This window comes from Grampus griseus (assembly GCF_964374135.1).
Source record: "Grampus griseus genome assembly, chromosome: 13".
Lineage (NCBI taxonomy): Eukaryota > Metazoa > Chordata > Mammalia > Artiodactyla > Delphinidae > Grampus > Grampus griseus.
The window spans coordinates 76,593,191-76,609,598 of record NC_139007.1 but is presented as its reverse complement, the minus strand read 5'-3'; the positions used below and the strand labels follow the sequence as shown (position 1 = coordinate 76,609,598).

The window sequence follows — 16,408 nt, the reverse complement described above, 5'->3', positions numbered from 1 at the left end:
AATCGTCCCACCTTCCACCCCTGCTCTCCAACATCCTCCTTCCCTCTGGTCCTCTCATGAACCCTCACCGAACCTAAGGCTCTGCAGAACTGTATCACTGATTTAAAGAAAAACATACAATCCATTTCTTTAACAAACAAAATCCCTACAACCCTATTCCTTACTTCTGATTAGTCTGATCTACTCCCAGAATTTAGTATACTTCCTAGTAGTGCCCACTGGCACTAGAAGCAAACGTCTTTCCTATAAATATTCTTACAACAGAGTTAAATAACTTAAAGCCTAATATAGACAACAGAAAATAACACAACTAGATTTATCAACACATCAATTTTCCAGTAAAGAATACTGACATATCCCAATTATTTACAAAGTTCTTAGGAAGAGTCAAAATAACACAGGGAAGCAACAAGCAGCAATTCTACCATCTTTCTGTAATGTGAGAGCTCAAGAGCCTGAAATAATAACTCAACTAACTCAAAGTACACTCAGTAGCTCAATGGCAACGTCCCATACAATGTTTATAAAGATAACAGAAAAAATTTATGGTTTATAAAGAAAAACATAATGACTCTTACAGTTGAGAAGCTGGAATTTCCTTTTTGGGCTCTTCACTATGCTCAGAATCTTCCCCAAAATCAAACCTATCCATCAACTTCTAAGTGGGGGGAAAAAAAAAGAGAAAGAGACAAATTTAAAAGTGCTTTGCACAAATAAAAGTTGCAAATGCTATTTTGAAGGTCACTGACATCCCATTAATTTATCTCTATCATTTAAAATGTAAATGTTTCATATCATTTTATTGTTATACTCCAATAAAACATTTTATTTGAGCGGATCTTTACTTTTCTTCAGGGCATTTTGACAGACATTGCCTTATGAAGCAAAACAATCATGACACGCAGGATAAATACCAATACTCTTAACTTTATAAAAGAGAGGATTAGGATTAAAATAATTAAGTGGCTTGTCAATAGTAACAGAGCTTGATTAAAAAAAAAATCTAGAACTATAATCAACAGATCTGTTACTAGCGCAGTTCTCTCAGAATGCTCCATTGTCTTCTAAATGGTCAATTTAAAGACTTTTTGGAAGCTGCAGGCTAAAAAAGTCTAAGTAATAATCTCATAAATCAATATTTATACTTCTATGAAAATTACAGTAGCAGAAATAAAAATAATACAGATAACACTTCCAAAGTATTATAATATTCCCATAAATAGCAAGAATATTAAGCATATCACACAAGTTAAACATAAAAGATTTTCAACTTTAAAAACACTATTCTTGGGGCTTCCCTGGTAGCACAGTGGTTGAGAGTCCACCTGCCAATGCAGGGGACAAAGGTTCGTGCCCCCGTCTGGGAAGATCCCACATGCCGCGGAGCGGCTGGGCCTGTGAGCCATGGCCGCTGAGCCTGCATGCCCGGAGCCTGTGCTCCACAACGGGAGAGGCCACAACAGCGAGAGGCCCGCGTACAGCAAAAAAAAAAAAACAAAAAAACCCACTATTCTTTAGTTAGACCTCGATTTATCACAGCATAGTAACAACTTGTAAAGAAGCTTTCCTTTGAACTTTCACATACTTTACAATTTTAATTCTAGCAGATTAAAATTATAGGACGGACACCATAATTAATATATTTGTAACATCCATAAAATAAATTAGGCAGTATAAAAAATAATTATCTGCCTCAACAGTGAATACAGGGGGCTTCCCTGGTGGCGCAGTGGTTGAGAATCCACCTGCCAATGCAGGGGACACGGGTTCGAGCCCTGGTCCAGGAAGATCCCACATGCCACGGAGCAACTAAGCCTGTGCGCCACAACTACTGAGCCTGCCGCTCTAGAGCCCGCGAGCCACAACTACTGAAGCCCGTGGGCCTAGAGCCTGTGCTCCACAACAAGAGAAGCCACCGCAGTGAGAAGCCCATGCACCGCAACTAGAGAAAGCCCACACGCAGCAACGAAGACCGAACGCACCCAAAAATAAAATAAATTTATTTTAAAAAAAAGTGAATACACAATTTTACTGACCAGTTATTATTAGTCAAAAGAAAATATTCTAAATGTTGCCAGTGGAATTATAAAATTACTTAATTTCTTTCAGAAATTTGAACTTTTTCTAAAATTTGTATCTTATAGAGTATGATGGATGTTAAAATATAAAATAGTGCTACGGTAAAATGTAATTTACAGAATTGGAATATACATGATAGTACAGAAAATTCAGTTCTTCATACAGAACAGATCTCTTATCTTAGTTTTTACCTTGTTAAAAGACACTCCCTGTTCTAGGGGATTAAGGGTGCTGGCTGCTGCAGCCGCTGCTGTGAGCTGTGCTGTAAGAGCCTGCAGCTGGACCACAAGGCCGGCATCCAGGGCTTGCAAGATGGAAGGCTGAGGCTTCTGCTGCTGTATCTGTAAAGTCTGTATTAACTGCTGAAGCTAAAGGGTGGGGAAAAAAAAAAAAAAGAAAATTACTACAAACAGGTGTTGGGTTTGTAATAAGAATACTCATCTAAAACTTTTGGTCAATAAAATTTACCATTCTACAGTCTAGAGACCAAGGAAAAATATATACTAATTTAAAACAGTTTTTTTTTTTTTTAAAAAAGACTTTTTGTGTGTGCCATATATAACACAGTCCTTAATAAGTTTGTCTTGCTTCTGGAAAGTCAGGGAAGTTTAAACAAAATAAAATGATCACACCATGACCAACGGATAAAAAAACTCATCACAAGCAGACTTTTTTCCACTAAGCTTTTTCATCCCTTCTTCAATTAACTCAATCTCTGTAAAAGGACGAGCACTTACAACTGCTTTTACTATCATTCAGATTTACCATCTGATAACACATTCCTGAAAGCAGCTAAGAAAATAAGAAATCTGTCCCTTGGAGCAGTCTGAAACTAAGGAAATTAAAGGTGAATAGTGTCAACAAGAGTTGAAAGCAATCCCTGTCCCCCCATTCACCCTCCCTCTTAAAAAATAGAAACAGTAGTAAGATGCTGAAGATAGTTCAGTTCAGTAAACCCTATATATAACCTAGTAGTAATTAATACTTTCCTACTCAAGATGTAAACCCAAGTTAAATCTGAAAATCATCAGTTTAGAATAGAAAAAGAAAAATAGAAAAGCTATTGCTAAATAAGAATTTGCACTCTTCAAGTCCAGTTTACAGTGGGAGAAGGTAAAAACATGCACGATGAAAGTAAAATAATTTCATCTGAAATAGCAACATTAAGAAACAAACTAGTGTCTTTACCTATCATACCAACATTTACTACAAACTACTAATGTGATAGGAAAGAAACTACAAAAACATATGATAGTTGAGCTACTGCACTGAGGAAGCTCCAAAACAGGATGGATGAATAAGAGGGAGGGAGAGAGGGAGGAAAGAAGAAAGTAAGGCAATTATCACATTTCTCCTTTACACATTTTAAATGTTCCTTTTGACATCTCCATTTCCCCCCACAGCACTGTTATTCTTTCAGGTACCCAGGCTCAAACACTGCAGCACCCTACTTTCTTTCCTCTGCTCTGACTTCATATCTTATAGATCACTGTGTCTTCCTGACTCCTTGTTCTATTCTTCCAGAAAATCCACACTCTGGCCAAAAGTATTTTTTTAATAGATGTCTTTTAAAATGACATTTGCTTTACGAATTACTTTCAAAATATCATTATCACAAAAGGTTATTAATTCTATAATTTAATCTAATATCCAATTCAGTTTCCCAACTGTCCCAAAAATGTAGAAACTGGATCCAATCTAAGATGATAATTGAACTGTTTTTTTACATTTGTAAATCACTAAAATGGTTCCATATTTTTTTTGAGATTGTCTTTTAAAGAGTCCACAACTGCACCGTTTTTTACTTATTCATATCACAATTAACCTGCTTTTTAGAGGATAAGTTAAAAAAAAAAAACCAAACAGATGCTAGACTATCCTCATATCTTTCCATGACTAGTTCCATTTAAAGTCTCAATTCAAATGTCACTTTGTCAAAGATGCCTTCTCCTGGCTACCCTAATTCTGACCCCTTCCCCCAAACTTAGTCACTGTAAAGACTTACCCTGTTTTAAGTCATATATCACTATCTAAATAATGTTTTATACTTCTTTACTGTTTGTCTCCCCTAAGATAGATAGGTATCTTCTTCAAGGTAGAAGACTTCCCTGCCTTGTTACTGGAATAACAATAGCACCTAATAACGTCTGGCACAAACTGTGCACTTAATTATTTTGGTGTGGAACGAATTATTTGTAAAATAATCTTTAATGGCATAAAAGTGTTCATGATGCATTACTAAATGAAAAGAAAACCAAGTTACACAGTACTATATGTAGTGTAGTCATTTTTAAAAAATAAAACACATACTCCTTAGGTGGTACATAATGAAACAATGTGTTAGGAAAATAATGAGTCCTAAATCATTGACATAATAAAAAAGCTGCTCACCTGTTGGCCTTGAGGACTTTGTAAGATCTGAGCTACAGCTGCAAGTGTATCTGTATTTGTTATCTGAGACACCCACGGATCAGGTAAACCTTGGACCACATTGGCTGGAGTAACAGGTGTCACAGGAGTTCCTTTTAGAAAAGACATCAAACCCAACCCCAATAAATATGTAGGTACATAAATAAGACTTGGAAAAGTAGAGAGATTTGTTCTGTCACTTTTATAAAATATGTACAGATTTATATAAATGTAATTTTACTGTCTCCATTTTGAAAAACCATTACAGAATCAGGTATGTTAAAACAACAACAATTAAAAAAAAACGACCTAAAAGAGCTATCCATACTTGTTCTCAATTAACTAAGTTACTACTTTAAAGGAACCTACAGGGATTTCCCTGGTGGTGCAGTGGCTAAGACTCCACGCTCCTAATGCAGGGGGCACAGGTTCAACCTCTGGTCAGGGAACTAAGATCCCACATGCCCCATGGCATGGCCAAAAATAAAAAATAACTTAAAAAAATAAACAAAATAAAGGAGGCTTTAATACTTGCAAGTCATTAAAAATCTTATTAAAGAAGAAAATTCAATGACATAAGGAAATATTCAAAATGCAATCTTTCATGAAAAAAATTATTATAAAATAGTGTGCATAACATAAAACTATTTTTGTTCCAAAATATGTGTGTCTGTGTATGTATACACACACACATCAAAAACGAAATATATACCAAAATGCTAACAAATGTAATTCTTGGACTATGATAAAAAATTTCAAATGTCATTTAAATACCTTAAAAAAAAACAAAACATGATTTTGAGATTATTACTAAACATTCCCCTCTCCATTAAATAAATTTTTCAGGGTTCTCTTTATATTAGTAGTCTTAGTTCACTGTGAATATCAAGATGATATATATGCAAGTTTAAAAGATTACAGTCTAAATCAGGAAAAACTTAACTGACACACCAATTTCCAAAGCTCATTATGTTTCTAGGGATTTTAAAAACTAAGCTTTTTAATTTTTAGAAAAGAATTACACACAAATATAACTTCTGATTTTATTTTTCACTTAAACTGCATTTCCTTTCATTTACCTAATGCTAGACAAATTCTCCTGCACTGTCAAATTATTATTTCATCTATGAATAATCACCTGAAAAGCATGAATAGAATACTCAGAAAATCTATCAAAGCAACATACCTGGGGTATTGCTCATAGCAGCAGTAGTACTGGCCAAAACAGGTGTGACAACTGGAGGAGGAATCCCTGCTGCCATATCCAAAAGAGGTTGAATAATCTCACTTTTAAATACATTATTCTTCTGCCATAAGTTTAATACTCTCACTATTTTACTCTACAGGAAAAAAGAAAAATGATATTTTGGTTTTTTTGCTTTCAAAACCTTAGCACAGTCATATCTTACAGGCTACTTGGACAATAGATAGGAAGGATGGATTAAAATACTGCTATGATACTTTCCAGCCCTGATATTATGTTTCTATAATTTTGCATTTATTAACTTTAACTCACTTGCAAAAATATTCATTCTGATGAATATACAAGTTAATGAAAGCAATATTTAGCAGAAAGAAGGAAGGAATGGTAACTAGGTTTCACCTTCTACATGAACACTAATGAGATGGTTACAGTTAGCTGGAGAACTGTGTTAAGGATTCTGAGGCTTAGCACTAAAGTTATATTTACTGTTGATTTTAATTTTATCTTTTAAAAAAGTAACTTCAAGAGAAAATCCCTATCTTATGTGACTTTAAAAAAATTTTTTCATTTTAAAACTATCTAAGAACAAGAAAGGGTATTTCTTCACATAAGAATTTAACCAAATTTACTTTCTGCCACCACTGTTCAGCATATAAAAGTTCTGTAAACAGCAGTATTAGTTACTGACTACTGTAATGCTACTTAACTCCAGTAGAATAAGTTAAATGACAGAGGCTGAAATTAGTACTAAAAAGAGCCTTTTGTTAAATAATCTATTTTGTAATGGGTTGTTTTTGTTTTTTTTTTTTGGCGGTACGCGGGCCTCTCACTGTTGTGGCCTCTCCTGTTGCAGAGCACAGGCTCCGGACGCTCAGGCTCAGCGGCCATGGCTCACGGGCCCAGCTGCTCCGCGGTATGTGGGATCTTCCCAGACCGGGGCACGAACCCGTGTCCCCTGCATCGGCAGGCAGACTCTCAACCACTGCGCCACCAGGGAAGCCCCAGGAATTTTTAAGAATATCTGGTTCACCTTTAAATCACTCATAATATTATATCGACATATTTTCAAACTATGTCCAAGCTAAATTAACATGCAAATTTTTGTATTTCAAATGAAGCATAAGAAAGTTACACAAAGAATGCTTCATACCTTCTGATTTAACTATTTTTCCTAAGATGTAGGCACTAAGAAAGTGTCTTATATTTTTTTTGCTTTACATAAAAAAAAAAATCTTCCAGTTCCCAAGATACTCACCAAGCACTAAAAGTAGTCCCCGTCTGGTAAGTATCATTCTGTGTATCTACCTACACACAAATAATGCCTCTCCTTTATGGAGTTTATGCACTGAGATTACAGCAGCAATGTAATCTTTCCTACTATGGTTATTAAAAAAAAAAATCCCTATATACTAAACTTTATTATAAATGAGAAACATTATTATTATGAAATCTACGAATTCAAGACTGACTTGTTCATTGTAACTGATAGAAATCCAAGTCCAAACCAGTGAAATTCCTAAATCAAAGTGTTTAAGTTACTTCAAAAATGTTTATATAAAATTTCAAATGAGTTATTTTAGGTGGGATTCTAAGGCATCTACTTTAAGTCTCAACTGTGATGGGTTACTTAAAAACTAGAAGCATTCTTTCTGCCTGCATAGAATTATCAACGTACCAAAGTTAATTAAAAGAAAAAAATCTGCTTCAAGAAGCATATCCAAGAACAGTTTACAAAGAATGATACAATGATAAATTTATCTCCATGTCTATTATAACAAGACTTCTTTTGTTTCAAAACTGTACAATAGTTAAAATAAAATAAAATAAAACTGAAAAACAATGATAAATTTATCTCCATATCTATCTATTATAACAAGACTTCTTTTGTTTCAAAACTGTACAATAGTTAAAATTAAATTAAATTAAAAATAAAAACTACCTAGGGCTTCCCTGGTGGCTAGGTGGTTGAGAGTCCACCTGCTGATGCAGGGGACACAGGTTCGTGCCCCAGTCCGGGAAGATCCCACATGCCGCAGAGCGGCTAGGCCCGTGAGCCATGGCCGCTGAGCCTGCGCGTCCGGAGCCTGTGCTCCGCAATGGGAGAGGCCACAACAGTGAGAGGCCCACGTACCGCAAATAAATAAATAAATAAATAAATAAATAATAAAATAAAATAAAAAAATAAAGACTACCTAATCTTGTACTTGAGGGAAGGTAAAAGATTTGTGGTGAGCTTTTAAGTTTTGTGGCTCTTCCTCAGAGTAACAGTTAGCCTTCACTTGTTCGTTCCTTTTCCTACAAAATCAATACTGCAATCAACTCTGTCAGAAAAAGGACACTAAATTTCCAAATCAGCATCCAAGATACGTAACCTTCTACTATCTTTGAGCACCTATGAGGATAAACAGCGCCTTTTTATTCTCCCTCAGGTCCCAAAGCTTTTGTTTAATGTGGGAAAGAATATTTATTCATTCAGATCCAGCAGACCCAGTAGTGTGGTTTCTAGCACTAAGAAAACTCTACCATGACAAAGGAATTTTGATATGCAGTTATTTTCTATTAATTATTTGGTAAATCCACTTTTCACAGACACTAAATAGGTAAATATCAGCTCAAGTCAAATAATCAAAATTCTGAATTGGTTGTGCGTGTAAATAAGTAAGATTTTAGGATAATTCCAAATGCTTATTAGAGCCAGTTTCTTTAACACCAACTGCTTCAATAAATTAAAAAGTAGCAAAATCAACTATATCTTTCCACTCTGTTTAAGAAAAGTCTAATAACAAAGAGGAACATGGAGAGTGCGATAACTAAATATTCAAATTCGGAATAACAAAGAGTAAACAATAACATAAAATGATAAAATTAAGATAATGTAAAGAGTCTCATTAAGACAAAAAAGGTAATTACTGTAGTGACTTAAAAAAAAAGAAAAAAGGCAGCATACCTTGTCGTCTCCAGGGCAACGATATAAATTCTGGAAAGTGCTAATGATGTTATTACTAAATCTGGGTGCGAACACATCCTTTTCTTGACCAAACTGATGTCGAGATTGTCGTACAATAGAGTCAATAACATAAAGTCCAGGTACCTTGTATTCTGGTTTACACTGAAGAAAAAAAGAAGAGTGGGAAGGGAAGCAAATGAGAAGGTTAAAATTCTTGATATACAAATGTCACCACAAATCCTGTACAAACACAAAAACACTGCTCATACTGAGGTGATGAACATTCGAGGTTGACTATTCCACACCGTCTGTCTCTGGAATGGTATTTGAAAGAATCTACTTTGGCTACTCTACATATTCAGTTCAACTGCCAATCACCTAAGTTCTGAAATAGCGCTGAGTAACTGGCTTGAACAATAAAAAACAAAAGATAAGGTACTGTTATAATAAAAAGAAATGTTTAATGATTTTGAAAAGCCAAATAAAAGGAAGCAGCAAATTCAGGAAAGAAAAGCACTGGTAAAAGCATTGCCAACATGCCTTAGACTTCGTCTGAAACATATAGGGAAAGGATTTCTGTACTAATGAAGGTACAAATCAAATGACAAATTGTAACACTCCAAACACAATGAACCCAAAGTTTCAAAACTTTTCTCAAATACCACACCTATACAAAAGACAAGACACTACCATTATGATTCTAGGAATCTATCCTATGAAAACATTTTTTAGCTACTCCACTGATCAATGTTTCTCAACCTTATCCATTACCCAATCTGAAGAATATGAAAGTCTCCTACTTTCCAGAGCACAAGGAAGAATCCTTTCACTATCAAGCTCACTGCTTCGATTTCTTCCATATCCAGAAGCATAAGAACACCTGCCTCCCAAACATATACTGATAAAAATGAAATTATGGCTGCAAAAAGCAGGGTCAAATTCTGGGTGTAATTCGGTATTTCACCCAAAGTAATTTCATAGAAATCATATATGGACTAAATCAAAATTGCATTCTTGAAAAACTTCCTGGAAACCCAAGGACCAGTGGGTAAAGGATCCTCAATCTACCTCCAACACAGACATACATGCTTCTAAACAGGATTTTCAGTCAAGACAATGAGTGATTTCATTCTGCAAAAAGACTAGATGATTCTTCATTTGTTCCTTCAAATCCCTTTTAAGAACCTTCTCTTTAAGGTCATTATTAAGAAAATGAAGAGACCTTTAGCACCAATTCACAAGTGTCTACTGCAAGGTTCTGGCTGTTTAGTACTTGAAACATTTAATAAAAGGGCAGTAATGCTGGTGACTGGACATTAAAGTTTTAGGTTTAACCTACCAAAAAGTTTCAAAACTGTCTGCTCGGGCTTCCCTGGTGGCGCAGTGGTTGACAGTCCGCCTGCCGATGCAGGGGACACGGGACACGATGCCCCGGTCCGGGAGGATCCCACATGCCGCGGAGCGGCTGGGCCCGTGAGCCATGGCCGCTGAGCCTGCGCGTCCGGAGCCAGTGCTCCGCAACGGGAGAGGCCACAGCAGTGAGAGGCCCACGTACCGCAAAAAAAAACAAAACAAAAAAACCTGTCTGCTCTATTGAAAGTTACTGTTTTAAAAGTCTGAAATAGTTTTTTCCCTCACGTTCCTCCCCAAATCTAGCATATCTGTCCCTCAGTTCATATAACTGGCCAAGGCTATTTTCCTTTGACTACCATACATTCAAAGAAATATTCACCTAGCCAGGCAAATAATACATCCAGTAAAGAAAAGAAATTTTTTTAAATTTAATGAAAAGCAAGACAACTCTGTTAAAAATCATCTATTTCCCAATGCCGAAAACACAGATAAAATAATCTGATATATAATCTATTACTTTACAGAAATGATTATCTTGAGACTAAGGCTAAATAAAATTTATAAGTTGCTGGTAAGAGTTATTAAAATTAATACTGAATGGTAAGTAATAAAAGTGATTAATGCAGTGAGTTTTGTTTAAACAAATACACCTTTTCCTCTGATTTATAATAAAAACTCGATTATAAACTCACAATACATAAGAATCATGAGTACATAACACAATAAATGGGCCTTCCTCGCCTACTGTGAAGATTCCAAAGCTTCAAAAATGTTAGCAGTTTTATTATTAAGCTATAAAGATAATTCTTCTTCCACAATATCTTTAGAAACACTATATTAACGTGTTATGGTACAGAATTTCCTTCACTGACAGACTAGGCATTTTTATGTGTCTGCCACATAAAATGGCAAAAAAAAATTATGTACGATTTAAATGTTGTAGAAGTTTTAAGATTACAATATTTGGTAAACTTGGCTAAGTCACCAACTAGAAACTTGAGAGGCGAATTAAGACCAAAAAATCTGAAATGTTTTCAATCTCTTTTCCAAGTTCTGGCAGTACTGAAAACACAAGAATTCCTAAGACTCCAATGTCACGAGGTATTTTTTACACTTTGAATAACAATTGTGGCTGTACTTACAAAGCACTAAATGATGCTGACAGGAGCATGTAAGAAAAGAGGGCTGGTCTCAGGAAACAGTTATACCTAATACCAAATGAATTCTCACAGTGAATAGAGCATGCTTCCAAAGGAAGGAGAGGAAAAGGAACCATTATGAGACAGCCACAGCATTCAGTTCTTCACAAGGTCTTCTCTCAGGAGAAACTTTTTAACCAGAGCCTAACTTGCCGAGGTTGTATCAGAGCCTAACTAACCCACACTTAGGGAAACAGAACCTGCATTTCAACAAGATCTCTAGGTAATTCCTGTGCACAAAAGTAGTTTAAGAAGCACTGTTTATAGACACTGAACCTTTTGAAAAAGATTTTTAAAAGCTTTAGAACAATGAAATTTTCCAATCACCAACATTTGTATTTTCTAGTTGGATTTACCTAAAACACAGCATACGTGTTATTTTACCCCATGCCTTAAGCTTCAACTCACGAGTTGTTCACCTCAAAATATGTTTTACCAATACTTTAAGTTTTGAGAGAACAAGACTTTAAGAGAAAAAAAGCTGAATCACATAAAGGTTAACTGATTTATTCAAGATTATCTAGCTAGTTTAGTGACACAGTAATATCACTTTGATTCATGCTCCAGTCAACTATTTTCGTTCAAGAAACACACTGCAACCTTGCCAAGTCCTTAATGCCGTTTACCTCTGATCCTCAAACTGGTTCTGCTTACATCTAGGCATGAACAATGGGCAGAATACAAAACCTAAATTCAATTACAGATATCCTACAGTACAATATTACAAGTTATAAAAGTTATGTACTCCTCCCAAAAAAATGTGGCACCAATAGGGCACTGATCACAAAGGGGCAAAGAAATATAATCTAGTCACCTCGGGCCCTGGTTACAAAAAAAATTACTAACTGTATGCCAAACAGCTGTTTTCAACTTCATCTCCCTCTGCTTACCCCGGAAAATGGAACTTCAGGTCTATATAATAAGATGTAGGATGTGTAATGCCCTAATGGATGAGACAAAATGAATCAGCAGAAGGAAAGTGGCTGGTATTTTTACTACATTTTACCACATCTTATCTAAAAGGAAGACTGCTCTCTAAGCATTCAGCTTCAAATAACAAGGGAGAATTTCTTTAAAGGCTATAAAAAATAATGAATCTATAATTTCATTAAAAATCAATCATATTGGGGGGCTTCCCTGGTGGCACAGTGATTAAGAGTCCGCCTGCGAATGCAGGGGACACGGGTTCAAGCCCTGGCCCAGGAAGATCCCATATGCCGCAAAGCAACGAAGCCCGTTCGCCACAACTACTGAGCCTGCGCTCTAGAGCCCACGAACCACAATTACTGAGCCCGCGTGCCTAGAGCCCTGCTCTGCAACAAGAGAAGCCACCGCAACAAAAAGCCTGCTCACCGCAACGAAGAGTAGCCCCCGCTCGCCGCAACTAGAGAAAGCCCGTGCACAGCAACAAAGACCCAACGCAGCCAAAAAATAAATAAATTAATTAATTAATTTAAAAAAAATCAATCATATTGAAACATTTTCTTCAAGGGACGGATGCTCACTACGGCAACGCAAATTAACAAAAACATCTATCTAAAAGCTTTTGTTTTTAGAATTATCCAAAAAGCACTTTCATTTTAACTCTTAATCAGATATTAAAACAAATGGAATCACTTCTGAACAGTCCATCAAAACAATTTAAACTTGGGTATTTGATTTAAAAGAGAAGAGTGCAGGCCATTAATCTATAGTTACAGAACATTTAGCGTATATATAGAAAATTATATACTTACTTTCTGAATGAATTTCTCAACACTCTGTACCACATGTTTATAAAACTAAAAGAAAAAAAAGAAATGTGGTTTTAAATGTTTGATTAGAACCTTCCTGCTAAACATACGGTTTAACATAGCTTCAAAGGTCTATCAAAGCAATGAATTTTAATCATGAATTTTGACTAAATTCATGATTAAACTAGCTATGATTAGTAAAGGGATTCTTCAAGTAGGTGTATGATCAGTATATCCAAAGTGTGTTACGTTAACACAGATACAAAAGAATTCTATTACAGTCTTTAAGAAAGCAAACTTTCACAAATAGTTAGGTTGACAGCAAAATACTGGTGGTAAGACACTGGTAGATGTACATTCTTCCTTCCTGGAAAAAAAGCAAAGCTCTCCTTTAGTATCGTTTTATTGGCTAAATTAGGTTAGTACTAGAAAAATCAAGTAACTGAAAATAAAGAGCATTAATAAATGTGTGCAAGGGAGATGTTTTCAACTTCATTATCTTCCTCTGCTTCTCCTGGAAAATGGAACTGCACGTATATATAACAAAACACAGAGATGTATAATGTTCTAAAGGATCAGCCAAAACGAATCAGCAGGAAGAGAAGTGAGCACACACATTAAAAATTAGAAATGGGCTTCTATCGATTATGTGAAAACTTAGATTTAAGTTTTATGAAACAACACTATGAATAAACGTGAAAAAAATTAGATGAAAATTACAGGTTAAACAAAAATTATCTGGAATTTGTACCTAATTTAATTTTAATAGCTCAATGGCAACTGCACAATCAGCACATTTCTGTTTAAAAAAAACTGTCCTGAATTGTACTTCTATTTATATTTCTGGTCCCATGAATTATGCTCTTTAGGGACATCCCCTTAGACTGAAGAGACACAAGAACTTTCAACTGAACTGCAGCAAGAAAGCCAACATTTATAAAGTCAAAAACAAAGGAAAACTGGGACTTCCTTGGTGGTGCAGTGGTTAACAGTCCACGCTCCCAATGCAGGGGGTCCAGGTTTGATGCCTCGTCAGGGAACTAGATCCCACGTGCATGCTGCAACTAAGAGTTCGCATGCCGCAACTAAGACCTGGCCCAACCAACCAACCAACCAACTAACTAACTAAATGTATATAAAAAGGCGTATTTTAAAAAAATAAAGGAAAATCTCATTATTCATATTCACCAAATCAAAATCTACAATAAAAGTTTCCTTACTACAAAGTAACAGTTTATGCTACAGTTTAAGTTACTCAAGCAAAAAAAAGCCAAACTACTTAAAAGTTATTAGGCACTTTATAAGTAACTAAACATTTAAAATCAATATATAAAATAGTAATTACACACTGAGTGGTTTTTATTAAATATTAATTTTTCTGGAAGACATCTCGGCAGTGCTTCTTGCTTCTAGTTACTTCATGTACTATATGTAATTCAGAGTAAAACAACTTACGGTTAATTCAAAGATACTCAACTCACATAGGCCTTCTTCCACAATAGGTTATCAGAAGTTTTGTTGACAGTGTGCAATGTTAACAAGCACCCAGAAAAATAATCATGTCTCTAAACATTGATAGAAAGCCAATGACTTACCTTAATATGAAACACAATATCATCTAAATCTGATTTAAAAGGCAGTTCAAATATCAACTTACATATGTATCAAATGCAGTTTAAATTAATACAGTACTGTAAAAAAGTTGGTCTGAACTCTTCAAAAATGTCAATGTAATGAAAAAGAAAACAAAAACAAAACAAAGCAAAAAGGCTGGGTGACAGGATAAATAAATGACAGGATCTCGACTGGATCCTGAAAATGCACAGGTGCAGGTGCTAAAGTTAATACTGAGACAACTGGTAAATGAAAGTGTAGATTACATATTAGATAATAATATTGTATCAAAGTGAAATTTCTTGCATGTGATGTGTATTTGGTTACCTAGGAAATCTCTTTGCTTTAGGACATTCAAATTCAAGTATTTAGGGACTATGTGCTAGTCTGAATGAACACTGAAACGAACTCTCAAATGATTCAGCCAAAAAAACGTGAAAGTGTGTATGTACGTGCTTCAGTGTGTGTGTGTGTGTGTGTGTGTGTGTGTGTGTGTGTACACGCCCGCGCGTGTGTAGAAATAAACCAAATGTAGCAAGATATTAACACCTGGTGAATCTAAGAGGCTATGTGTTGCTCATTATATTATGCAACATGTTTGTGTTTCTTCAAAATTAAAAACATTAAGACAGTACCAATAAATCAAAATAGTACAGTATAACATGTTTAGACTAATTGAGAGAAGATCAAAATCTAGCTGATTTTATTCTGACTGTTGCAAATTACTTCTCTTAGACCCTTCCAACAAGTGAAAAATGGAAATAATGTTAATACCTATTCCTTAGAGTCTTCTAATTAAAAAGTATTCTGTTCAACAAAAGGTTATATTAAATGCATGAATTATTAATTTTCAGAATAAAAATGATAATAATATACACGTTCGCATACTCTCAGGATCATGACCATAAAAATCAGATCACAATGAAGAAGGGTATAAAGCAAGCAGAAGAGACTAACGTTCTATATTGAGTCTATCAGATAAACTGAAAAATCACTTCTTTGAAGAATTCTCTATCTTAAGGTGTTTACTGGTCACTGCCCTTATCCCCTCTTTGATATTGTGCATATAAATACAGGGATTTGAACTATAATACTATCAGATATTAATTATAAGTTTGAAAACTAAGTTTGGGGCATTAGAACACTGCAAAATCAACTACCTAAATTTTCTCCTAGTAGTGATTCTCTGTAAAGAATTTGTTAAATCTAACAGATAAATGTTATTAGTCAAAGACAATTTATTCAGGGAATTCCCTGGTGGTCCAGTGGTTAGGACTCCGGCGCTTTCACTGCCGGGGCCTGGGTTTGATCCCTGATCGAGGAACTAAAATCCCGTAAGCAGCGAAGTGTGGCCAAAAACAAACAAAAAAACAAAAAAGACAATTTATTTAAATAATGGTGCTTCTGGTTATGAGCTAATGCTCAGAGCAGAAAAACGTATCACCAAATATCTATAGGTTAATACCTACTTAATTAAAAATAAGCACTCACTCATTCTCAGTTTTAACAACCCTACTAGAGCAGGGAGTCTTAGCTTTGGGGACAAGAACATTTTGGAGAGATGTCTATGGTCGAGCTTCATAAGGTCCCTAAAACCAAGAAATTTTATGCAAAATTCTGTACATATGTGTATTTCTCTAGAGATGACCCAACCTTTTCCTGAGATTTTCAGAAGTATCCATAAATCAAAACCACTGTTATCAGAACAATGGCTAAATACCTGTGGCCTCTTCCCACAGTTTAAATGTCCTATGTACAATGAAACCCAATTATTTTCCATAATGGCCCATTTTTAAATCTATAATACAATCAATAAGAAAAAGAATACATTAATTTTTTTAAAGAAACCTTTTCTTAACTTGTATTTCAA

The 16,408-nt window shown here is 35.1% G+C and overlaps 1 protein-coding gene across 1 annotated transcript in view; it reads right to left on the bottom strand.

Moving 5' to 3' along the window:
• SCAF8 (SR-related CTD associated factor 8) overlaps window positions 1-16,408 on the bottom strand; it is a 78,733-nt gene that overhangs the window by 28,411 nt on the left and 33,914 nt on the right. Inside the window, 6 exon segments of the mRNA XM_082668964.1 lie at window positions 579-658; window positions 2,271-2,447; window positions 4,471-4,601; window positions 5,675-5,828; window positions 8,640-8,801; window positions 12,928-12,972. Coding sequence (XP_082525090.1) covers window positions 579-658; window positions 2,271-2,447; window positions 4,471-4,601; window positions 5,675-5,828; window positions 8,640-8,801; window positions 12,928-12,972 — 749 coding nt within the window.